Source organism: Bos taurus, chromosome 2, assembly GCF_002263795.3.
Source record: "Bos taurus isolate L1 Dominette 01449 registration number 42190680 breed Hereford chromosome 2, ARS-UCD2.0, whole genome shotgun sequence".
Classification (NCBI taxonomy): Eukaryota; Metazoa; Chordata; class Mammalia; order Artiodactyla; family Bovidae; genus Bos; species Bos taurus.
Window position 1 is genome coordinate 79587839 of NC_037329.1, and position 27337 is coordinate 79615175.

General features: G+C 37.1%; 1 protein-coding gene across 4 annotated transcripts in view; it reads right to left on the bottom strand.

The window, feature by feature from the left end:
- STAT4 (signal transducer and activator of transcription 4) overlaps positions 1–27337 on the bottom strand; it is a 136525-nt gene that overhangs the window by 19005 nt on the left and 90183 nt on the right. For all 4 annotated transcript variants that reach the window (XM_025001441.2, XM_059874387.1, XM_025001444.2 and 1 more), the window contains 11 exons: positions 25392–25490; positions 22793–22885; positions 21798–21876; positions 18951–19036; positions 17082–17233; positions 15139–15297; positions 14247–14339; positions 10663–10722; positions 10342–10359; positions 10159–10252; positions 7494–7538 (listed from right to left, as the gene is read on the bottom strand). In XM_025001441.2, coding sequence (XP_024857209.1) covers positions 7494–7538; positions 10159–10252; positions 10342–10359; positions 10663–10722; positions 14247–14339; positions 15139–15297; positions 17082–17233; positions 18951–19036; positions 21798–21876; positions 22793–22885; positions 25392–25490 — 978 coding nt within the window. The remainder of the gene's footprint in view (positions 1–7493; positions 7539–10158; positions 10253–10341; positions 10360–10662; positions 10723–14246; positions 14340–15138; positions 15298–17081; positions 17234–18950; positions 19037–21797; positions 21877–22792; positions 22886–25391; positions 25491–27337) is intronic.

The following is a 27337-nucleotide window of genomic DNA, read 5'->3' on the forward strand; positions in this document are numbered from 1 at the left end:
TGCTAAGTCACTTCAGTCTTGTGCGATCCCATAGACGGCAGCCCACCAGGCTCCCCCGTCCCTGGGATCCTCCAGGCAAGAACACTGGAGTGGGTTGCCATTTCCTTCTCCAATGCATGGAAGTGAAAAGTGAAAGTGAAGTTGCTCAGTCGTGTCTGACTCTTAGCGACCCCATGGACTGCAGCCTACCAGGAGGAATGTTAAAATAGAATTTGTTACTGAGAAGAAAATAGAAAATTAAAAACTCCTCTTTCCCTTGGGCCAGAGCATTGTGGTACCTTCCAGTGCCTGGAGGTGGTTAGATTGACTCAGTGAGACTGCTTCTTATGGATTAGTAGAAAGTTATGTTACTGAAAATTCTTTTGAAAATTCTCTTAGACCACCCCTAAAATTATTCCCAACACACCAAACAATCAGCCCCCTCCCCCAATTTACTTATTATGTAGAACTAAATTGTTCTTCCTTTGATTGACCATGAGATGAAATGGTCATGTTTAGGCACCAAGTTGAACAAAAACCACATTTTTTTTTTTTTTTTTTAAAACAACAGAAACTCTCACTGCCTTCTGGGAGGAGGTATTTACACTATGCAAAGTGAGACAACAGAAGAATCCACAAGCCCATGTTCACTAACGGGTGCCACTCACATTCTCACTGAGTTCAGTGGTGGAAAGGATACAAGCCTGTGTTTGTAGATTTGAACAGAACATTCGAGAGGCTTGAGGCAAGCGCTCAGAGGGAGACCACATACCATATGTCTAAATATTTAGCCTTTATAAATCAAGTTAACAAACATTAAAATATGGGCTAGTCTCCTGCCTCAACAGCTAAGCTTTCACATGACCTAACTGGCCAGGTTTTAACTCCTCAAAGTCCTGCTGAAATATGCTGTCCTGGGGAGAGCATGACCTTCTGGGACCACTTCCCATCCTTCTTTCTTCTACCTCTGTGAGGGGCTGACCTGACGAGTGTGGCCCTGAGGCCTCTCCTCATGCCTGAAAATGTTTGCACTGATGGTTTCATCAGTGCTTGAGAGAGCAGACCTGGGTAAAAGGTCTGTACAGCCCTGAAAGTGGGCTTGAGGTCTTCTGGGCTGGGAATGCTGAAGCCCCGGGCTCTGGTGAGCACATGGCCTTGACTACCCAGACATCTCTCTCTGTAGGGAGGGCTACAGTGGGAGGACTGCCAAAGGGAGCCTTTGGATTTCTTATCCCTCCTTCATTCTAGTCTCTGTAGTTTAATTTGTTTAATTAAATGTGTGTGTATAATAATTCATCATCAATATAATTCCCTCACACCTTTGGGTTATGGCACTTGTGTGCTCAATGGTCCAAAGGGCAAGAGTCCCTCAAAGTGTGAGAAATCAGGGCTCTACAGAGCAGTGACACACAGGGTTGTCCATTAACTTTGGAAGAAGACGCTGTACTTAAATATTACTTTGTTGAACTGTAATGTGGATGGTGAGAGGTTTACATACAGATTCAAACTAATTTCCAGTGTTTGCTTTAAACTTCTGATGCAACCGTGAGGTACATTTAGAACGAAATCCAACAAAGAAGCTGACGTCAGCTTCAACATGTGTATCAACAATATACAGGACTGGAGGAGAGCAGCTCTGACAGAAGACAGTGTCATTAACTTTCCAAGCTTGCATGGCCACCAGTCATAGTCTTTATTATTTTATCAGTGCAGTCCAAGCTAGAGACACTATTCAATCTCACATTCCCAGGGTCCATTCCTTACAGACTGTGAAAATATCATAGATAAGATGGACCATTAATGTTTGTATTAAAAGCTATTTCAACCATCTGAGATTATTAATTTAAAATATCCATATTTATGATATTTATATTAATGACATTGATGATATAACTGGATTGAATGTATTGCACTTTTAAAGAAAAGCACCCACTGGATAATCTGCTAAGAAACTGAAAAACTGGCTAAACAACCTGACCAGGGCTCCACCTAGGAAAATATATGGAACCTAATGAAAGGTGTAGATGTCACCATTTTCTTTTTGTTACCTCTGTGCATGCATGCTAAGTCACTTCAGTCACGTCCAACTCTTTGCGACCCTATGGACTGTAGCCAGCCAAGCTCCTCTGTCCATAGGATTCTCCAGGCAAGAATACTGGAGTGGGTTGCCATGGCCTTTTCCAGAGGATCTTTGAACCCATGTCTCTTATGTCTCCTGCATTGGCAGGCAGGTTCTTTACCACTGCACCATCTGGGAAGTCCCCAATAGAGTAGGACATTGTTGTTTATCTTGCTCATCTCTTAACAAACCGTAATCTATGATAATGTTGCGCATGGAAAACTATGTGGAATAGAAAACAACTGCAATAATCCATTTGCTTAATGAGTATTTGCTGAGTTCCTATCATGTGTTAGACCCTGGCCTAGATCCAGGGAAACAATAATAAGAGGGGAAACAATGGTAGAGTCATATGATAGAGAGACCTTAATCACAGAATCATAGGAAATAAATGTAAAGCAACAACTAACTCTCAATCCATAAAATAAAGGGACTATACGGAAGATATTGCCCCAAAAAATATGTTTCTCGTGTTATTTGTGCACCAATCTTTGTCTTTAAAAAGCATTGCAACTACTTAAATTAGTTCAGAAGGCAATCGACTTCCTGTGAAAATGCTTGAGCCGGTTGGAGTGTGAGTGGTGGATCTGTGTTTGAGAACACTGAACCTTGAAAGAACATCTGTTTGGCTATTTTGTTAAATGAAACTCAAGTCAGCCAGGCTTTACTAATAGCTTCTTCGTGCTTCATGACTTTCCACCACATAAACAAAATTACCTAACACCTCAGTCTGTGGCTAAAACTGTCATTTATCAGTTAAAGCCTACTGACAGAACAAACTCAAGAGACTGCAATTTCAGCCTCCTTGTTCAAACAGTTTCTGCCATTTCAACAATCACTCTCAAGCCATATCTTAGGACCTCCAGGAAAGCCTGCTTCCTTGGAGTGTTTATTTTATAGAGAGAGACTGAAGCTTTCACCAAGTTTGGCAACTTGCTAGATGATGGAATCTTATCTTCAGCATGATTATTCCAAGGAAAAAACAAAGGTGGGAGAAAGAAGCAGTAATTGCAAACCTTGAATTTGTGACAGCATGTCAACAGATTCCTCATTCCAAAGCAAATCCTTTAAATTAAATGCATTTTGAAAAATGACCCGATTCTCTGCTGTACTTCTGAAGATTATAGAATGTTTGTCAAAGGAGCTTCAGAGATTGTGTAGTCTAATGGTTCTAAAATCTTTTTTTAACCCTGGAACATGTTCTTAGAAGTAAATTTCCTACCTGGGCCCCTATCTGTAAAATACTTAAAATAGGACTGATTGATTGAAATAGGGGTGGGAAGTCCAGAGCTCCACCATTCACCAAACCAAAACCAAAGAGGGACTCCACTGGTCTTCCTAGCGGTCTAGGAACAGCATGTGTCTAGTGCAACTTCCTTCTTTCACCCCGTGCTCCTGCCAGGAGCCCCTGCACCTCCCGACAGGTCACTTCTTCCCAGATGATCTCAGAGTCAGATGCCAGGGGGCACTGAAGTTCTAAAGAGATTTGGATTGGCAGTCTTGAGGAAACTGTCATGGTATGTTCTCAATCATTTAATGAGTATTCAGTCTAACCTCTCTAAAGTAGGAGAGGAGGACCAGGTTGGGGAAGTTGTAAGGCAGCAGGCATTGAGAGTAGACATGCAAGTCTATAAAAGGGGTGTATATACATAGTGGTCTGAGGTTTCATGGACCTGGAGCCAGAAGAGGAACATGCTCAGTGGCCCTTAAAGGGAATATTTCCAGCAGAGTACCTGGCAGAGAAGGGATGTTAGGGATTCATAGTTTATCCTAAGCCAGGAACCACATTTAGAGTCATTTCCGCACCTGTTACAGAGGGGGCAGCCTGGCGGGCTGGTCAAGAAGCCCATGGCAGACAGGTGCACAGTGCATTGCAGTTGACTCTCACACGCTTCATCCTGTTTGGTCCTCACAACAACCCTATGAAGTGCAGGTGAACATGAAACCATTTTATAGTTAAGGAGATTGGGAGTTAGTGAGGTAAAGTGGCTGGTGCAAGGTCAGCTGCCTATAAGAAGCAGGGCCATCAGCAGTGCTGGTTCCTCTACTGTACCAATGTGCACAGGAGATACAGCAGCAGCGAGAGTTTTCTTGGGAAGCATGATTTTAAATTCTTCTAAACTTTTTAAGGATTCTGGTGCGAGGTAGCTACATGATTTCTGAGCAGGTGGGTAAAGTGAGGAAAACAGTAGCTTAAACAGAGGAAAGAATGAGATGCTCCCCACAAACCTGCAGAGATCTTATAGGAATCCCAGCAAATTGGGTGTGTGTATGTGTGCGTGTGTGTGATGAGATAAAGGAGTCAAAGTAGAGTGACAACCATCATGGCCTCTGTGTGTGTGTGTGTGTGTGTGTGTGTGTGATGAGATAAAGAGGTCAAATCAGAGTGACATCATAGTGTGTGTGTGTGTGTGTGTGTCATGATATAAAGAGATCAAAGCAGAGTGACAACCATCTTGACCTCTATATATGTGTGTGTGTGATAAGAGGTCAAAGTGGAGTGACAACCATCATGGTCTCTGTGCATGTGGGTGGATGGGTGTGTGTGTGTGGGTGGGTGGGTGTGTGGGGGCGGGTGGGTAGGTGTGATGAGCTAAAGAGGTCAAAGCAAATGTCAACCATCACAGCCTCTCCCAGGGAAGGGGTGCCCCACCAGAGGCAGGGTGGCACAGTGGCCAAAAGCATGGACCCAGGAGCCAGATTGCTGAGGTTTGAATCTAAGCCCGAGGGCTCAGTGCCTCAGTTTCCCTGGCCAAAATAAGTATGACACTAATGGTCTCTACTTCCTGGCACAGTTGAAAGAGTTACATCAGTCAATGCCAGCAAAGCTATTAGACAGTGCGATACAGAGTAAATGCCACACAAGGATTTGTCAAGTAAGTCCTTATCAGGCTATGAACTCCTGCTGCAGGTACATAGATAAGCGATAAGCAACAGCTACTGTTTGAAATTTGAAAATGAGGTTATAACATCCTGGCTTCCCGTTCTCCCTAAATTTTGGTTACTGCAGTTCCTGGCCCCATGACTTTGTGAATCCCACTTAATCACCAGATCCTCCCCCACTCTTTCCTAACTTTCCTTTTGTCACCCCTAAGTTTGGCCAAGCTCCCGATTCCCATCTCATCTTTCTGAGTCCACTGCATATATTGTGTGACTTTTCAATGGTTCCTGTAGCACATAAAACAGCATTCAAGTCTATGGTTTGTTTTGAACATACCAAGGAGTCATATTAAAATTCTGTCAACAGGGGGAGCTCAAAGAACAACTTAAAATAAAATTATCCAGTTCCAGCAAACTTGGGGGAAAAAAAAGAAAATCATTCTGCTATAACTGCATGATTTTGTTATTAATCAGAAAATGAGAGGAAATAAATTCAAAATGAGATAAATAGGCAGTGTTAATGAGACATTGTTTTTCTATAGTGGAAGCTGATTTACTTAGATCTCTGTCTCTAGAGAAATTCAAGTAGATTCTGATTTTACATTCACAAAGATGACAAAGTACTGAAGAATTCAGCTACTTAATTTATTCCCACTTGATTTGTCTTCCTTAAGAAGAGTTTAGAAGCATTGTGCTTAGTCTATTCAGACTTAGGAAATACTATTCAGAGAGGTCACTGCATGAAATGCTGTTTGCAACTTTGGTGAAAATTCCAAGGAGATTTGTGAAATAGACTTTTATTTATAATATGCTAATGTTTTAATTAGGAAGTTTGGAAAACCTTTATGGGTTTCTATAAGGTGGGAAGAATAACCCCTATTTGTTTGGTTTACTAGAATATTCTTAAACTCAAAAGCTTTGTTCCTGTTGTATCTGGGCTGAGAAACCTGTTTGACAGTCTGCTGTAAGCCAAGGTTGTACCTTGGGAAGAAAGCTTAGCTCATCCTTGGTGGAGCAGTGATATCTGGCAAAAGAACTTTAAGACATGGGTAAGATAATGAAGAATTCTTGGAAGGGAAAAATGTAGAGCATGAAAACTGTTGTGATGGATCTTTGTGGTTTTGTGGAGTGGGCTAGATTGACTAATCGAATGCTGGATTTATAAAGTGTATTTTCTTCCAAATAATTTGAAGAAATTTCTCATAGAGCTGTAACACTAAAGCCAGGAGATTTAATTCATACCAACCACACCACAATAAGCTTCATTGCTTTCTAACTGCATCATGTAGGTGGTCTTACACATGCAGTTTCTCTGAGCATGGAGCATTGGGCATTATGACTCTGATCTCTTAGAGGAAAAAAAATGCAATATTTCTCTATCAGATCATTTGCCAAGGGTCATATTTTCAGTTACTGTAACTGAAACTGTAAACATGTTTACAGTTTCATTAACTGTAAACATATTTACAGTTACTGGACTCAAGCCCAGGTTTTCTAATTCCAAATACATAGGGCATAGAGAAATGCCCTAGTATCTGCCAAGTCGCTTCAGTCGTGTCCAACTCTATGCCACCCCATGGACGGCAGCCCACCGAGCTCCCCCGTCCCGGGGATTCTCCAGGCAAGAACACTGGAGTGGGTTGCCATTTCCTTCTCCATGCATGAATGTGAAAAATGAAAGTGAAGTCGCTCATGCCCCACTCTTAGCGACCACATGGACTGCAGCCTACCAGGCTCCTCTGTCCATGGGATTTTCCAGGCAAGAGTACTGGAGTGGGTTGCCATTGCCCTAGTATCTAGGTCAACTAAATAGATGATTCCCAAAGCCACTTCCAATTCAGGATTTGGCAACTCTATTATTTACTGACAAACTCGAACACCTGGGCTGCATCAGTTTGTTCTTTTAATCGATTCATCCACTGAAGTGCCAACCTTAGATATACGAGTAAAATAATTGATACCATAAAGTAATAGAACTGTTTTCCACTTATGATTTTCACATAGTGGGTCATGATGTTCAAAGACTTACCTCTTACCTGTGGAAAATGAGTGACGTTATGATATTCTATAATAATGAACTGACTACAGGAATTACAGCAATACAATGCAACCAGTTTAAATCATGTCCTCCAAGAGTAAGTTTATGGAAAACTGTTCACTTCACATTGCGATGTGATGAAAAGCAAGTTATGAAAAATTGTGTGTATATATACGTTTAAAGTAATGTATACATATAAAGTCTAGAATGATGTGAACCAAAACATTAATAGTTGTTTTCTTAGGAGGATGTTATATGCAATTTCTATGCTCTTCTTTTTAAAACAAAATTTCTTATACAGTTGGCAATTATCAAGTTTTACATTTGTAATTAGAGAAACATGAATTTGATTTTATATAAAAATATAAAGGGCAGTTTAAGAGCTTTTGCCTTTTCATATTGTTCATGAGCTTTGTAAAAATAAGACATTATAAGATTATTTCCTAGAAAAATTCCTTCGGAGAAAACATTTCCTACCTCATTTCCTTTGTTTCCAGCACTAGACTTCATTTCCTTTGGCTGCTGTGAAAGAGGAAACAACAATGTTTGGATGGAGAAGCATTATCTGCTAAATACCAAGTTGGTTGTACCTATTATAGCGGTTTTCTCAGTCAGAATTTTGACTTCTAGAACAGTAAGCCAGATGTCTTCTAACACACTGAAACCTAACATAGCTGCCCAGATTCAACAGAAAGTTTCCTGTTTCATCTCATGGGACGCCACTTGAGGAAGTTTCATTGAGATAAGGGAGCAAGCCGGTATAAGACTGTTTTTCAGCCACATTTTGAAAGAGGAAATCATATTGCGATGTTTTAGAATATATTCAGCACTCCTCTGTACCTGGAAGGTATCATCTGAGCTAAGCCATGACGATTCTCAATGCCTATGAAATCACGTCTAACACACAGGCCTGGGGAAATAGACACGGGCCAGTATGCACATGGCATGGTGAGCTACTAAATGCCATGAGAGAAGACACAAAATGTTCATGACATAGACTACTCAGTGGGAAAATAGGATGGAAAAATAATTAATGTGTACAATCTGATCCACTTAAAAAAAGAATATAAAAGTATATATATATATATATTATATAGTGAAAGTGTTAGTTGCTCAGTCGTGTCTGATTCTTTGTGACTCCATGGACTGTGGCCTGCCAGGCTCTTCTGTCCTTGGGATTCTCCAGGCAAGAATACTGGAGTGGGTAAGCCATTCCCTTCTCCAGAGGATCTTCCCGACCCAGGGATCAAACCCAGGTCTCCTGCACTGCAGGCAGATTCTTTACTGTCTGAGCCACCAGGGAAGCTCTCTATATATGTATACACACACATATACATATATATATATATATGAATGAAAATGTAAAAATAAGGATATCAATAGTGTTATGTCAAGGTGTTGGGATCATATAGGTGGTTTTTAATTTTTAAAATTTTGCTTTGCTGATTTTCCATATTTACTTTGGTATTAAAAAGTGATGAAAGGTATTATATACTACTACTACTACTAAGTCACTTCAGTCGTGTCCAACTCTGTGTGACCCCATAGACGGCAGCCCACCAGGCTCCCCCGTCCCTGGGATTCTCCAGGCAAGAACACTGGAGTGGGTTGCCATTTCCTTCTCCAATGTATGAATGTGAAAAGTGAAAGTGAAGTCGCTCAGTTGTATCCAACTCTTAGAGACCCCATAGACTGCAGCCTACCAGGCTCCTCCGTCCATGGGATTTTCCAGGCAAAAGTACTGGAGTAGGGTGCCATTGCCTTCTCCGAAGGTATTATATAAAAGGTAATGTATGTGAAAATGCTTTGCAACTAGAAAAGCATCATGAAAACTAAAGTTTTGTTATTTTATATTTTATCCTTCCTGGAATACAGACTCGACCACTTTTTGGTATGTTTCTTGTCCTTCCTTTTTCAAATGACTCTTTTGGGAGACAGGTATCTCTAAATTAGGAGCCTTTTATGGCTTCACTTATTAGCAAACATTGGCCATTATTAAAGTTTCTTGAGAATAGGAATTGAACTGAAGCAAAAAGAGTGCTAGTTATAAGAATGTATATGTATGATCACTCATCATTACATTTAATTGATTTAGCAGTCTCATACAGAGGGATTCAAGGATTCACACAAAAACAAAATAAAAATTGAACACCAGTATAAATTTTGTATGCAGCTATCTTTCTGTTAACATAAATTTTATCTTTTAGAAAGTAAACCTTTTGAGGCTGCTTCACTGGTGTCCCAACATTCAGGTGAGGTACCTTCTCAATGCTAATAAGCCAGGTGAGTAACATGTTTTTGGCTAGACAGCAATAGGGTATTTGGGAATCTAAGAACTATGCAAAGAATTAGAAAGGAAGCAGGAAGAGAACTCTAGGTTAAGAGGAAGTGGTAAAAACAAGAACAGGATGAGGCTGGGTCAGAAGCTTTCTAGAAATGCCAAGGCCAACTGTGTGCATCTCACACCTAAAACCATCCTATTTCCCCAAGCCAATCCTCCTAAAATGACAGAGATTTTAGCCAGACCTGCCATTGTATGCTAAGTCACTTCAGTCGTGTCCGACTCTGTGTGATCCCATAGACAGCAGCCCGCCAGTCTTCCCCGTCCCTGGGATTCTCCAGGCAAGAACACTGGAGTGGGTTGCCATTTCCTTCTCCAATGCATGAAAGTGAAAGTGAAGTCGCTCAGTCATGTCCAACCCTCAGCGACCCCATGGACTGCAGCCCACCAGGCTCCTCCGTCCATGGGATTTTCCAGGCAGGAGTACTTGTTATTGGGTATCAGTTGGGGAGATTTTAAAAATGAAGCCAGGAATGCTTATCTACTTTAAGACATATTATCTCTGTCATCATGACCAAAATATTTTGACATATATTTGTTTGACATTTATTTAATTAAGTCATATATTTAGGTACAACATCACCATTGTTAGGAAATCAGACCTTCTGAGTTAAGGTTCAATTTTTTTTTTTACCACTTTTAATTCTTCAAACATGGCATGTTTTATTTTTCAGTACGATCCTTAATTCACATAAGAAACACTAAAGAACAAAACACATTAAATTATAAGCTCTATTAGTTTAGATGTGTCTGATTTGGAGGGGTGAGGGGGAACTTGGGTCATTTCACTGCTTAACTCACCAAATGTCGAAATTCTACAGAGAGACTCCCGTTGGAAGATTCTTCAATGGACATGGCTTTGACGTGAGTTCCACAAAGTACGAATCTTCGATTGCTAGAGAGGAAATCTTAGCTATTTACAATGGTCTCAGGTAAAAATGTATTTATGGGAACAACAAAAAAATTCTAAAGTAAATGTCTTACCTTAGAGTTGAAGCATTCCTGTAAAACCAAGAAGATTCTTTAAAATGAGTTAAGAGATCTAAAAAAAGACTTTTCTATGCTACTTTAGAGGATGAGGATAGTATATAAAATTTCATTTCATGTCTTTATAGTAAAATTTATAAAGTCAGTCTTCATCAGAGTTCTGTTAAATGTTTGAACCTTAAAGTCAAATATTGAAGTACATTGATATATAATGTTAGAGAAGTAAATTTAAAAGTTAAAAATTATTCTATAAAATAAGGACAATTCTTCTTAAAAAGTCTTACAATTTCATGTTTCAAAATGAAATTAGAAACTTACTTGTCAATTGATGCTTTCACCTTTACCTGATAATTTAGTTCTGGTAATTTTATTAGCAGTCTGGAAAAAATACATAAAGAATTAAAGATAAAAATTTTCATGGCTAAAAGCCTTTTTATATTTAAAGATTTAGATATATTTATGCCAAATATATATAAATCAAGCTCACATTATTTCCAGTCTTATGTTAGTGTGTTTTAAAAATGTCAATTCCTCTTTACTTTGCCGTTTTACTAATATTGACATCACCTGCTTAATAGAACACATATTTGGAAAGTATTTCCATATTGCTTTAGTTGATGTATGTTGGATAATGCATTGGCTAGATCAGAAAAACAGTTATATATTTTGGCTAATGCCTAAATTTGGGTTAGACATATAAATAAAAGAAAAAACTTTTGTAAATCTATTTATGTGGATTCATTTAATTCTCATATTATAAAAAAATTGTAAGCTTAGTAAAACTAAATGTTTTGATAACTGTTTTATGGTAAAATACTGAGAAAGACTAGGACACTGATAGAATATGGAAAATTCCACTTCAAATGCATTTGCAGACTTTAAAGATATTACATGTAAGTGACAGCAAAAATTTTATAACTGAAAAAGACCTAACTTCACACAAATAAATGATTAAAGGTCAAAATAACAATTCCTTGAATTCCTTCAGGTGTCTCCTTAGCTTTCCCCAAATTTTCTAAGCTATACCTTCTGACATAACCTCTCTGCAGGTTCAGTTCAGTTTCAGAGGTATTCATTCTGTCATTCACTCACTCATTCATTTACATATACACTCATCCCAAACATTGTTTATTCACTCAGCTGCATTGAGCTTCTTATATAAGCCCAGTACAGCCCCAGGCAGTGGGAAACTGGCATAATGAAGATTAAGGAAGGAGCAGAGTAGACATGGTGATAAATCAAAGGAAGAAGTCCAGCTAAACAGATGAAATTTAAAGAATGGTGATAAGCAACTGATTGACATTAGAGAAATATAATCGTAGATAACAAACAACCCAAACAAAACAAAAAGAACATATCAAGGTTTCTTAAAAATCCTGCCAGAATTGGTTTTGGGGTTTGGGATATGATAATATAAAAAAGCCTCTTGATGAAAGTGAAAGTGGAGAGTGAAAAAGTTGGCTTAAAGCTCAACATTCAGAAAATGAAGATCATGGCATCTGGTCCCAAATAGATGGGAAAACAGTGGAAACAGTGTCAGACTTTATTTTTCTGGGCTCCAAAATCACTGCAGATGGTGACTGCAGGCATGAAATTAAAAGACGCTTACTCCTTGGAAGGAAAGTTATGACCAACCTAGATAGCATATTCAAAAGCAGAGACATTACTTTGCCAACAAAGGTCTGTCTAGTCAAGGCTATGGTTTTTCCAGTGGTCATGTATGGATGTGAGAGTTGGACTGTGAAGAAAGTTGAGCGCCGAAGAATTGATGCTTTTGAACTGTGGTGTTGGAGAAGACTCTTGAGGGTACCTTGGACTGCAAGGAGATCCAACCAGTCCATTCTGAAGGAGATCAGCCCTGGGATTTCTTTGGAAGGAATGATGCTAAAGCTGAAACTCCAGTACTTTGGCCACCCTCATGCGGAGAGTTGACTCATTGGAAAAGACTCTGATGCTGGGAGGGATTGGGGGCAGGAGGAGAAGGGGATGACAGAGGATGAGATGGCTGGATGGCATCAGTGACTCGATGGACGTGAGTTTGAGTGAACTCCAGGAGTTGGTGATGGACAGGGAGGCCTGGCGTGCTGTGATTCATGGGGTTGCAAAGAGTCGGACATGACTGAGCGACTGAACTGACTGAACTGAATATAGCTGCTGGTACTGAGGAAGTCATATGAAGTAAGATGAAATGATTTCCCTTTTTGCCTTCCTCTCTATCCTGTATCAGGATCTGGCTCACTATTAAGTGCTGATGACAAAAGGGAGTCCCATGTCACCTCTTTCCTTTGAAATAGGAGGATGGAATATTTTTGTAGAGTGGGGTTTTAGGAAAAAATCTTAAATACCAAGTAAAGGATCAGCTGTCAAGACAGTGAGGGAATTGGGTACAGAAAAGAAGAATGGGGACTAAACAGTTAGATGGAAGAGGAGGGCAGAATACCCTTGCCAGGGACTAATGGTCTATGCCTCTGGCAGTCAGTTTAAACAACATGCCAGGTGATGCCCATTCAAGGACCTCTTCCACTCAGAGTTCTTCGCTGAGCAATCCCTACTCATCTTCCCTTTTGCCCCAGAGAATATCTTGGACTGAATATATCATATATGGGTGTCTCAAGGGAAAGCAGGATATATGTACCACCCTTCTATCCTATTTCCCTTTAGTGTTACAATTTTCTGGGTTGTATAAAGATGTGGGGATGAGAAAGGAATACATTTGAAAATTAGAAAATTTTAAAAAGGAACCTGGTTTCTGCCTTTTATTTTTGTTTCTTAGTGTTGTGGTGCAAATTCACACAAAGGAAATGATTCAGAATTTCAAGTAGGGTTTCCGAAATGCAAATGAAAGACAAATACCTTCCTTTAAAAAATGAAGTTCCTAGGTGATGGGTGTCAACTAAACTTACTGTAGTCATCATTACGCCGTTTATGCACATCAAGTCTTTATGCTTAAACTTACACAGTGTTGTATGTCAATATGTCTCGATAAAATGAAACTGAACTAAAAATGGAGTTTTAATAGTGATCTGTGACCAAGGATGCTATCATGGGATCTTAACTACCATCTACCATGGCATCACAACCTCTTGTACTGGTCTGGAATTTCAGCTTTCCAGAGATGACCTAGTGATTAGGAATTTAAAGCTTTGGGACTTGGAGATTGAGGCATGATGAAAATCTTTGAAAGTCTGAAGTCAAACTCATTATTTTAAAAAGTCATTAGGAAAACTGTATGTGTTAGTTTGCTCATGAAAATGAAAAGAATCACATACATAGATAAAGCAGCAACAACATAATCATTTCTCTTTAAATCAAGTACATAATAAGGATGTGCTGAAAATCATGGTGTTGAGAGTTTTCATGGAAAATTCAATAAGGTAGCTTCTGGGTGATCACAGGTAAAGAATGTGCCACTATATGCCTGGATAGGATATTCGAACCTTCTACAACCTGTCCCAATCTATCTTCTCAATTCTCTCTCTCCCTGCTCCCCATGCTTATAGAACAGTGACTCCTTATTTTAGAAAGTCCTTATTTCTAACAGTTTCACTCTCACACCCCTGCTCTTCCCTCAAGGTCCTTCCTCACAGTGACCACAAGCATTCTCTAGGCTCCCCAGTCTTCTCTCAAGTCAATCTTCTGAGCAATTAATCCCATGTCATCCGAAATTGTGATTTCATACTTTCATGCTAATGACTCTCATGCCCTCATCTTCATTGTTCCACTCTTTATAAGTAGGGCTCTCACCTTAATATTTCTGTGGGTATTTAATTTACCATAGCTGGGCATGCAGGTGTCACTCAATAAAGAATAGTTGCATGAAAGCCACGTTGAAAGAAATGAGCCTTAATTACACAGTGGCCGTAGCACCATAAATATGAAACAATAGAATACATTCTGCCTACCTTAGCTTTACAGTAAACTGAATGAGAGTCTTAAGTACCATCGGCCTCTGAGGGTGGGTTGGCATGCATGGCTGTCGTTCAACCACAAATGAGCTGGGGTCAAAGGAAATAAAGCATGTCATTTGAAAATACTGAAGACATTGACAGGCTGAAAACCACAGAGTAACAGGATGCTGTCCTCTTATAAGATCCAAATTTTCTACACTTATAAGACATTCAAACTCCCGTTAGGCTCAAATCTTTCCAAGACTTCACATAAATAATTATCAAGAGATGGGAAATGCCTAAAGATTTCCCTAAATAACAACAGTAAATAATTTTTAATTATTATATTTAGGTCAAGAATAAAAGCCCCAGTCTCTTTTTATCATAATAAACATCAAGTAGAAAGTTAATTTCATGCCATTTTTGACCTAGATATCAGGATTTCTGGTACACAGTAATATTTTTTTTCTTAAATGAGCTTATAAACATAAGCATATTCTCCACCCTTCATTTCTTGAATATGTATTGATACTTGAGTAGAAATCCTTGAAATCTTTTTTTCTAAAATATGAAAAATGAACTTTGGGTGGGCAACATGGTGACTCACGAAAAACTGGGTTAGGTGGTGGAAGAAGTGTTGATGAATAAACAGTGATGAGTGAAAAAATGTTTCTGGAACTCTCTGGAGCTTTATTCACTGCACCCTAAAGCTCACTGTTTAACACTTCTCTCCCATTCCTTCACCTGAGCACCAAAACCAAACCAGGGTGTCCTCCCAACTACATAGAACTGAAGCTGCCAGGAGGCATCTAAATGGATAACACTTGACTTACTCTTTTTTTTTAAGCTGAAGTATAGTTGATGTACAATTTGTTTAAGTTGCGGGTGTAGAGCAGTGTTGACTTACTTCTTAAAAAGGTTGTAGATCAAGAAGGTGACTCTTTCTAGCAGATGTGCTCTTTGCAATGGGATAGGATCTCCTTCGTATGTCATTTTCGAAGATTGCTCCTCTAATTTCTCCAACTGCCGTCTGAGTTGGAACAGACTTTCTGCCAACAGTGTAAAGCTATTCAACAGTCAATGAAAAATGCAGATAGTTTTTTTCTTCTAAACTGCACCATTTTAACTATTTAGCAAGTATTACTAAATAATTATTAAATTAATTAGTCATTTAATTCCATTAGCTTAGTGACTTGTTTTTTACGTTTATTTTCCTAACTCAGTTTTTCTCTAAAATGCTTGATAGATGTTACCTGTTTTCAATGATTTAAAATTTTTACCTTCAGTTTTAGACAAGAAATCATTTAGAAAATTTTGTGAATGTCTGGATTCAAATTCCTTTGTTTTTAAGGTATTTTTACGTATTTGGTTTCACTGGGTCTTAGTTGTGGCACACAGGGTCTTTAGTTGCAGCATGTGGGAACTAGTTCCCTAACCTGGGATCAAACCCAGGCTCCCTGCATTGGGAGCACAGAGTCTTAGCCACTGGACCACTAGGAAACTCCCCCCAAATTCCTTTTAATTATCTTTTTTAAAAAGTCTATTAAACATATATATTTTTAAAAGATGGTACTCACTAAAGGGCAAAGAGAGCAAATTTAAAACTTTAAAAATACATTTTATGAAGAATCTTATGTGTAAGTATACTGATGGAAAAAATAATGTGACCTCCCCCCATATATATTTATACAAGTCCTAAGTATTAACCAAAAGATTGTCAATGGATCTTTCTGAAGAAAATTATCTGCTTAGAATTTTGGACCTTGGATCTCACTTAAGAAATGGAGGTGGCAGCTTGGGCTGGAAGTCTGGGAAAGAGGGAGATTGAAAGGCACACAGAAGGGGCCTCCAACTAAGAGGAGGCAGAAGTCTCATCACACTGACTAAGTCCATGTGCCCTGACAGCAGCTCTTTCTAGGTAAACTTTATTCCCCACAACATGGTAGAAAGAACTGTCAACCTCTTACTGAATTTGGTATAAGCACCATTTCTGCTATGCTCTCTATAGCATAGAGGACCCTTTGTTGTTTATCTTGTTTTCACAACAACAGTGAAGTTAGCGAATCAAAATATTTCCCCAAGGAAATCAACAAATTTTAAACAGAGCCCAGTTACTTTTCTTGAGAAGTAGTCCTGGAAGTGCAGAGCTTTTAGTGCAAGTGTGCCCACTTATATGTGTTTTTATCGCATTGGATTGTACCCCTGGAAAGCAATTTTCGGTTCAATCAAAAATTTTCCTTCTTTTGCATTATATTTTCTAATTGTTCCTCCACTCAGAGAATTTTCTTTTGCACTGATGAAGGGGAAAACCCTATAAACCTTTGTTTAGTACAAAGGATATCTGTACATGATTGTGTGCATGTGTTCACAGGCAGGGGATGTCATGTTGTATTAGCCACTTGAGATTTGTCATTTAACTACAAAAACAAATCACTAACACTTAGTTTTATGTGGCCATCTTAAGATACACATTTTAAAAATGAGATACAGTGTTTGAAGCCAGTGTTTCTTATGCTCTTCAAGAAAGTGTATTTATTGATGATTTGAAAAAAATTCATTTGAGTCTTTTAAGACTGCATATTGACATATTATATATGTGAAAATGAGCAATTCTTATGCAGTCTATAAATTTCTATAGATGCTTTATTTTTCTCCCCCAAGGAATGGGAACTCAGAACACTTAGACAATTACATCTATTTGTATTCAAGAGTTCCAGCTGCTCATAAGCCATCAACAAGCTGAATGAACTGACGCTGAGGTCTAAGCCTGCATTCTCCAGCTCAGCGACACTGAAGCTGTGTGTGTACTTCCTGTGGTTTTCACTAGAAACTAAAGTCAGCGCGTTTTACCAGTTTTGAAGCTGGTCGAGCCCACTGTGCAGTGGACCTCCAATGCAGGCGATTTGCTGTCGCCTCTTCCAGTCTTGCAGCTCCTCCACCAGCATGCTGTTCATTAACAAGTCCGTCTCATTCACTATTTGTGTCATCTTACTCAGGGCTTCCTAAAAACAAAAGTGACTACTGAGAAGATTCTTATGACGTGCAACCAAAGTCACTCACAATTCAATCTAGAATACAGCCTGCCTAACCTGGGAGATAAAACTCTGGGTAAAAATTTTGACCAAACATTTTACCAAATACTACCTTCTATTTGCCATAGGACTGCCTTTTCAAATAATTAAATTATTGCAATTCAATAACATCATGAAGAAAAAAGCATGATCACAGTTAGCATTCTCATAATATCTCACAATAGTCTCATATAATTAATATAAATATGTTGATTTTGTAACTCCTGTGACAATATTGAATACTGTAGTCATAAAAGCTATTTATCTGCTTCTTAAAAAGCCATTTATAAACTGAATTTACATTCTTATAAATATCTTAATGCATTAATTCTTAAATGTACTGACTAAAATTTGAGCCTCTCTGTGTTAGTTTTTGGGCTTCTCAGAGCCCTAGTAAAGAATCTGCCTGCCAACGCAGGAGACTTAACAGATGCAGGTTTGATCCCTGAGTTGGGAAGATCGCTGGAGGAGGGCACGGCAACCCACTCCAGTAGTCTTGCCTGGAGAACCCCATGGACAGAGGAGCCTAGCCCAGCTACAGTTCATAGGGTCACAAAGAGTCAGACATGATTCAAGCATTATACCACACACACGTTAGTTTTTATTACCACTTTATCTGGGTTTGGGGAAGCATAGTGGGAAAGGATAATTTTCAAAGGCTTAAGGATTAGAAGATGTGAATTTCTACCCTGGCTTGGCCACAGGCTATGTAAATTTGAACAAGTCATTTTACTTTGCTTTCTCATCTATACAGCCAGGTGAATGGACTGAATTATTTCTGAGGTTCCCCTTCTCCTTAAAATCTTATTTAAAGTAGAATAAGATAGCATGCATAAAACGTATAGCATAGATTCATTATGTATAAAAGTATTAAGCTTATCCTGGGTTAAATATTTATATATTTAAAATCTGATATATGGTTGTTTAAGTTTATAATTGATTTAGGGTGAAAATAATTTTACATTTATTTGTGCTTACACAAATTCCTGCACAAAAAAAGTGAAGCCGAACTTTTAGAAATAAACTATCAATTTCAGTAACTGGTTAATTTCAGTTGTGTTTCTTTTTAAAGAGAGGTAGAATTGAAATAGAGATATTTCCCCTCTTTTAAAATACTTTATTGAGCCAGAAAAATATTCTTCCTCTCCTTGGGAAGAGATGAGATTGAATATGTTCAGGATTCAATGGACTATCCTGAAATCTACAAAATTATTTAATACGTCCTTTCTCATAATAGAAACTGGGACACATTTCTGCAATAAAATGTTAGTAGTCATCAAGTAATATCTTAATTATACATGTACAGTAGAACCCATCTCAGCATATTAAGTACAGCAACTAAAACAGTCATGTCTGAAATAATGGCAAATAAAAACTAGGTAAAATGTTCTTGAAATTAATGGTAGCTATAGTACAGGCACCACATAAGCAGAATAAATAGACTCTAGAGAGAGTCTGCTTTGTAAACTTAGGTAGAGAAACATGGCAAACAGTATGATACTCTTCCTAGAAACATTGCATAAATGGAACTGATAAAATCATTCAGCATAAATGGAACTGATAAAATCAAAGAGCTTCTTTTCAGTAGGACTAGATATAGAAAAAGGAGAAAAGTAGACAAAAGGCCAAATTAGAGTTCTTCACTAGCCTTTCTTTTGAAGTCCAGGCTGTTCAGCATTTCCTGCAGAGTTAAAACTTCCTGATTCATTAGGGCACTGTTCTTGTCACCCTGATCTGTGAAGGAGAAGAGATCAGATTTAGAGTCCTCTCCAAGGAAAAGGTCTTTGTCCTGAAAGCCAAGCTGGCTGTAACCTGCCATCCTAAGATCCAGGATGTAAGAGCAGAAATGTGGCCATTAATGATGCACTTGGAAGTAAATCCTTGACTGCTCATATTGCCAGGAAGGATTACATCCAAGCATGGCAGAGGTGAACTCTATCTGACAGAATTTGAGAGAACACCATTCTTCACGATATTCCTTTTAAGGGCTGGGAGAGAGGAGATACAAATATTTTTATAATGGATTCTTTATTAGATCATTTCTACATTGATAATGACTTTGGCTGGTAGGCATGTGTAAGAAAGGAAGGGGCCTTTCTTTGTGCCCATGATTAAATCATATTGACCCCTCCTGATGTCTTGACTCAATCTCCTGTAAGGGTTGTACTTTTATACAGTCTCCTGAACTAATAATGACCAAATCCTTTGCTTTCTCTTTTTCTTTGCAAAACAAGCTAGACTCACAGTGAAACCAGAAGAAGTGGGAGTTGGAAATTAAGAAAAATCTCTGGCTGAAAAAACCCCAAATGATTTATCCTCTTAAATGGAAAAAGTACAATAAACATCATATTATTTAATTTGAACTTAAAAACATATTGGTATATAGTAAGTGACTATACCAACTGTTCATGTATCTAAATGAAGGCCTAACTGTTCACGTATCTAAATGAAGGCCTGTTCATGTATCTAAATGAAGCCCTAACTGTTCATATATCTAAATGAAGGCCTAACTGTTCATGTATCTAAATGAAGGCCTAACTGTTCATGTATCTAAATGAAGGTCTGGAACACTGATAGGGCTTCAGTAATTGTGAAAAAGAGGCTCCTGAACAAATTGTGGCAAATTTCTCTACAAAATAGCACTGGTCTCCAAGAAGTATTTCTGGCTGTATTAATTCACAAATTCACTAACTCCTAGATCCCATGTATAGCAAACTCTTGCTTAGATAGCATTTTATCAACTCAAAACTTAATTAGCTAATACTTTTCATTCTTCACCAGCAAGGATATCACTTGTTTCCCATGTATCTTTCATTTCACTTAAAACATTTCCTTTCACTTATAACCAACAAAATAAATACTTGGTGATTTAAGTGTTAAAATAATCATTTTTATCCTTCATACTTCTTATGAAGTACTGAAAGATATTAAAGTAACTAATTGTAACATAAGTTCAAAAATAATGTTATTGTTATAATGTATTTTATTATATTCTAATTAATAAAATTGGTAGTTCACATATGAAATTTAGAGTGAGGCTGCTTTCAATGAACTGTAATAGTTGATTAAATGTGCAATTGTTCTAAACCTTTTTAAGATCATGGACCCCTTTGATAATCTGATGAAACCTGTGTTGTATGAATTTCTCCAAAGGAAAAAAATTGTACATACAATTATGCATGTATAAAAACTGTACACACAAATAATTGTGCATACAAATTCATGAACATACTTATAATCATAACATAATAATCAACATTTCATGGGAGTCAAGACATCCTGAAGGTGCCAAGAGAACATGTCACATCTTACCTACGCCAGGAAAAACTAATATCCTCTCTTTGAAATATTAGATAGGAAGTTAATAAGCATTTGCTCACAATCATCCATATTACTTCCTTCCAGATAAATTTTAAGCTAGCATTTCAATAGTTAAGGATGATTTTGTAAATCATCTATAAAAAGAATTTATATCTAATGTGTTTTTAAAAATTATTTTTAAACAATTTTAGAATTACAAGAAGTTACAAAAAATAGTATAGAGTTCCCATATAGACTTCACACAGCTTCCTCTAATGTCTTGCATAACCGTAGTACCATGGTGAAAGCCAGTAGATTAACACTGGTACAATCCTATTAACTAATCTAGACCTGATTAAAATTTCTCTAATTGTTCCACTAATTGCAGTGCATTTTAAGTGACCAATCTATTATTACTTGTAAATCTTAGATCTTTGTAAATATTCTCATTCTTTCCTTACATTTCTTTAAAAACACCTAATTGTAAACAACCTCAATATTTAACCACAAAGAAACAGTGAAATAAATTGCACTGTCCTTACATTTTGATATTTATATAATTATTGAAATTATGTGTATGAAGATTTTTTTAATATGAGGAAATATGTAAAATAAAAGTTTAGCTTAAAATACTATTCAAAAACTATGTGCAAGCTGATTTCATTTTTTGTAAATAAATCTCTGTGGATGTATTTTGAACATGTAGAAAAAGCCTGGAAGAAAATATACTAACATTTAGATGGTGTTATATCTAGATAGCAGAATTTTGTGTGATTTTTAAATTTGTAACTTTTTTTATACTTTCCCAATTTCCTATAGTGAATAACATTTCTACTTTTAATTTTAAAAAATTATAGTAAAAAACTCACCTAGAGATAATATTAGTAATTTCCTGATCATAATAGACAATTATTATTCCTTTTCTTAATTGTGATATGATATTTTGATTCTACAGGAAAATGTTCTTAGCTTTTGGAGAACCATTCTGAAATAGGGGTTATTTCTCGTGAGCTTTATAATTTGAATGGTTGGTAAAAAATATATATTTATATGAAGAGAAAAGAAGGAAGTAAACTAAATTCTCTTCTCCTGCATCCTCTCTTCAAAAAAAAGGAACTAATTTATCAATTCTTTCAGGAAAGAAGAAACCCTAGTCATATCCCTTTGTGGAATTGTAGACAAAACAAAAACTTACCCATTGTCTGAATTGTTTTATACCTGTAATCAAATTCATCTTGTAGATCTTCTAAATATTTGGTGTCTTGTTCTGTCATCTTTTTACAAAAGAAAACATACTCTGTTGTTGCAATTAATCATGCCAATGAAACAATACCATCCATCATCAGTATTTCAAAATACACTGTTTAGTGCTTCCAATCTCCAGTAATATCCCAGACTAATCATATAATATAGAACCACAATTTCTAAAGAGCTAATTCCCATGAAAACTGAATGGCTCTGGAAGAACCAGACTGAAGTTGCTCTTCCATTTTCTCTTCCTGAGTGTTTGCAAATTTCAGCATCTTGTCTCTCATTTCTCAGTAAATTCCAAATGATGCTACTAACATCTTTTTTATAATATGGATACTTTATCCACTTAGCTCCATATAGCTCTGTATTAATGTACTGACTATCTTTTTGCTTAAAGTTTCCTTTATCAAAGGATATATATGACAATACAGTTTAAATTTTTTTCCTCTGAACCTCTTAGAAAATACTTATGCCTCCTCTGTGTCTCCTGTTCATTTCTGTCTTTGAGATTTTTGCTTTAACTCTTCTCCAGATCTAGTGATGTTTTCTTCTCAGACATAAAGATGTCAGAATCTAAGCTAAAGGCTTTTTATATAGTATTAAATCTCATGTAGTCCTCCCAACCAGCTTGTTAGAGTGGTTATCCTTACTTCTACAGATGAAGAAGCAGAGGCTTGGAGATGTAAAGTAACTTACTTGCCTGAAGCCACATGGCTTCTCATTGATGGAGACAGTGTGACTCCAATTTTCAGTAAATTGAAGTTCAAAGCTTTCCCCAAAGAAATCTTTTCTAATATGAACATAGCGTGTGAGAGATATTTATCTTATAACCAAGTACCCCATGACTACTGTACACAGTAACTTTGGGCACACAAGAGAAAGGTGCATAGAACGTGGACCACTGCTCATCTTTTCTACTATCTATAAGAGATCACTCACCTGCACGCTATTTTTAATGGCAGCCACTTTGTGCTCCACATTCCTCTGTCTTTCTGAAACTGAAGAACTTTGTAAGGATTTCTCCAGAGGTCCCTGGAAAAACGTTTGGAAATTTCAACATATTAAAAAAATTGTTTTGATATGGACCATTTTTTAAGTCTTTATTGAATTTGTTACAATATTGCTTCTTTTTTTTTTAATGTTTTGGTTTATAGGTTGCAAGGCATATGGGATCTTAGCTCCCTGACCAGGGATCCAACCTGTACCCTCCTGCATTGGAAGGCAAAGACTTAACCACTGTACTGCCAGTGAAATCCCTGAAACTTCAACATATTGATGAAACAGGCTTATGATGAATGTAATATATGTAATATACTTTGAACTGAGGTCTGGATCGGTATGATATGAAATATTCTACAGCTATTAAAAACCATGCTGTAGAAAAATATTTAATGGCATACATGTATGTGTGCTCAGTTGCTTCAGTCTTGTCTGACTCTTTTCGACCCTTATGGACTGCAGCCCGCCAGGTTCCTTTGTCCATGGGATTTCCCAGGCAAGAATACTGGAGTGGGTTGCCATTTCCTCCTCCAGAGGATCTTCCCAACCCAGGGATCAAATCCATTTCTCTTGCATCTCTTGCAGTGGCAGGTAGGTTCTTTACCACTAGAGCCACCTGGGGAGCCCTTAAGGACATACGAGTAGTGTTACAGTATTAAGAAATAGAGCAAATTATAAGACACTATATGTTTGTGATCTTTGTTGCTTGTGTATGTATGTGTTTACTTATAAATATCTAGATATATGTATAGACATGTAAACTCAAGCACATGTGACTGGAAGAACACATACACCAAAATATTATCATTTGTTATCTTTGAACAGTGAAATTACAGATGATTTTACGGTTAAAATTTTTTTCCTGTTTTTCTACATCAGACCCATGTGACTTTTGAAATTCTATAAGATATGAAACTACATTAAGTTGTACTTGAATTCAGAATTAGAGATGTTGAATCTGCCAGGATGAAATTTATTTTTATTTTGGAACAAAGAGAGTTTACTAAAGAATATGTAAAAATTTTAGCCTGGTTAAGTATTAATGGAAAGACTAACCAGCTACTCCAAGCCATGTTTCTTGGCCACTCTAATAACCTATCTGAGTTTGTTCTTTAGCTATAACAGTTACATAGATGTCTAGAGTTGAGAGAATGTCCATAAATCCTTCACCTTATACTTGGATAGGGAGGTATGGTTAGAAAGGGTGATGACTAAATAGAAAATGAGTCCCAGAACCTCAAGTGGAACCCAGGTCCTTAACTTTCAATCAAATGTTCTTTCAACTGTATCACATTCTTCAGATGATTTGTAAAATTGCCTCTTTCTCATTTTGGCTCCCATTATTTCTGTGTGTGTGTGTGTGTGTGTGTGTGTGTGTGTATCTCCATATATTGTTTATTGCTTTGAAGTTTACAAACCAGTGCTTCTTTTGTGGTAGTGTGTAGTACTAGAAGATTGTTTGAGAAATGATTTTGATAAGCATCTATTCAAATAAATGTTTCTAACTTGGCTGATACCTGATATGTGAAGAGAACAACAAAAACAATACACACTCACACATATATATATAATGACTAGAGATAAGAGGGCTACAAAAAAGGACAACTGAGAATATATGAAAATATCATATATTAGTAATAGAATCTTAATTTTCATCCAAATTTTCACTGAATCAAACTATGTTTACTTTAGAAACTTACTAACTTTAGATTTTAAAATTAAAGATATCATTCTTATTCACATCTAAAAAATAAGAGTAAGTTGTTAAAACTTCATACTTCTCTAGAAACAGCCATTAACTGACAGAAAGCAAATTTGAGAATTTTTAATAGTTGAAAAAAAGATACTTTGGATCTTCAAAAATAAATACAGTAATGTGAATCACTAAATTACTCAGCAAGACATTTAGAAAGTTGATTATCTACATGCTCTTTCCTTTTTAAATGGAGTATTTCCAAGGCCTTCGTTAACTCCTCTACTTATCTTTGATGGGGACTCTGAATTCTTTCAGCATAGTGGGATAAAATGTACTCTAAAATATGGCAGGGCAGAGCACACTGAAACAGACAAGAAGTATTTATGGAGTTTCTGTAAGAAAATTCCTGCTTATGGACTAGTTTGGACCTGTGGTGTAGGAAACGGAAATACTGAAGGGTTTCGAGCAAGATTGTCCCTGAGGATAAACATGCTGAAAGAAATAGAGCCTAAATGGTACTTAGGAATTTAGCCAGGAAGTGGTTACTCTGTTCTTCAGCTGATATTATAAGACCACAGATCAGAGTGTGAGCAGTGGAAACAGAAAAGAACGTATAGATAAGATTTCAGAAACAAACTCTGGAAAGACTTGGTAGTTATCTCAGTAAGAAGGCAGAGAAAAGCAACTATTCAAAGAGGATCCCAAGACCTTGATTCCAATTGGCTGAACAGATAATGGCACCATTAATGTAGACAGAAGAAGATGGTTGGAAAGAAGATTAGAATTTCTGTTTTAGAAAAATTGAGTTCTGGGTGAAAAGATCGCAACTGGAGAAAGTATTACCTGAACAGGCATGTTGGCGGCAGCCAATATTCTCCTCTCTTCCCTTAAACAATTTGAAATAACCACAGCTACATGCATTGGGTTTCCATGAAATTTTCCCTGAAAAAAATTGAACAAAAACAACATAAAATCTTAAATATATACATCACTATTTGAAGATTAAAATAACCTCCCAATAAATATGTGAAATTGTTTGGGATTTGTTTCAACTATCTATTCTATTATAAAGCCAAAGAAACTTATATTGTGAGTGTAGACATCTATGTAACATATTGTTCCCTCTCCAGAAGTTATTCTTAATGATTAAAAATACTTCTTGAGCACCTTTGTAGGAAAGGCTCTGAACACACATTCAGAAGGATTGGTTTACTTTGGGCTTAGGATAAGTTCTACAAGAGTTACTTCTTTGTAAATTATTATTAGGAACCATGGTGGTCCCAGCTGTTCATTTGTTAACTCTGTTCTTCGTGACTTGTTTAACGCATTGTTTTTGGTCTCTGTTTGGTGGTCTTTGTATCAACTAGCTCATAATTATGTCAGTATGCTAGAGCAACCCCCCAGGTAGCTCAGATGGTGAAGTGTCTGCCTGCAATGCAGGAGACCTGGGTTCGGTCCCTGGGTCGGGAAGATCCCTTGGAGAAGGAAATGGCAACCCACTCCAGTACTTTTGCCTGGAAAATTCCATGGATGGAGGAGCCTGGTAAGCTACAGTCCATGGGGTTTCAAAGAGTCGGACACTACTGAGTGACTTCATTTTCACTTTCATTTTTATGACATCTAAGCATATACATGTTTTATTACCAATGCTAATGTAAACTGGCAGCCCATGGGCCTAATTCAGCCATAAGGTATGTTGTGTAAGTTGAAATATTGTAGTTCCTTCAGGGGAGCTTGTACTACCCCAAATTGCCATAATATCCATCACTGAGTGTGACCCAGGCACTCACTTCCTTTATGTGCTAGGCTCCCATAGGTGTCTGTGTTTTCTTGGTTTACAGGACTAATTTGAACAGCATCATTTTAGTGAATAGTGTTAAACTTTGTTACTAGACCTCTCCATGGCAGGATAAACAGGAAGCACAATAAATGTAAATAAATGCATTTATTTTTTTATTTAGTTTCCTTCTCCCTCCTCTCTGGAGGCGCTAATTATCCACAAAATGGCCAAAAGATCAACAGTAGAGAAGATAAAATAACAAACCACAAAGTGGAAAATTAATAATCAAAAGTAGATTATACAGACTAGTAAATCAAAGGGTATTTCTGGGAAAGAAATGAGGTTATTGTTTGTAAACATTTTTATGGCCTTGACCATTGCTACAATTTTATTAGATGATGCTTTCTAATTAGCATTTCTATTGGTAAAGTTAGGGTAAACACCAAGTATCTGGTTTCATATTCTATTGCTTTCAAAACATTTTCCCCCTTTAAAATCAGAAAACTCCAAAAGAAAAAAACAAAAATGAATTGACAAAAACTCTTAAGGTAAAGAAGTTAAAATTATCCTGTTCATTAAGCTGGGATACCAAAAATTCTGATTTCTGCATGATAACAATTTCTGATTCTCCTTAGTTTGAATTTATTCCTGTTAAAATTTTCCCATCAATTGATTTTTCCCCATACATCTTCTATTGAACTCTCCAAGAAAAGCTTTGTTTTCTCATTTTGGCCTTATTTTTAAAATATTCCACTGAAAACAATAAAGGATTTCTCCCAGGACTAGTTTGGAGGCTCTGTCACTTACGTTAAGTTGAAAGATTTTTCTGTGCAAGATCAGGAGTTCCTCTAAGATCCTAAGAATCACCACTATTTGTTTTTCTCAGTGTTTTAGAAGTTCTTCATTGTTGATCATTCAGATACTATTTTTAAACATTTCTCAGCTTCTTTGTCTACATTTCTTCCTTTTTCTTTCCTACTTGAACTTCTTTTATCTTCCCTTTCACATT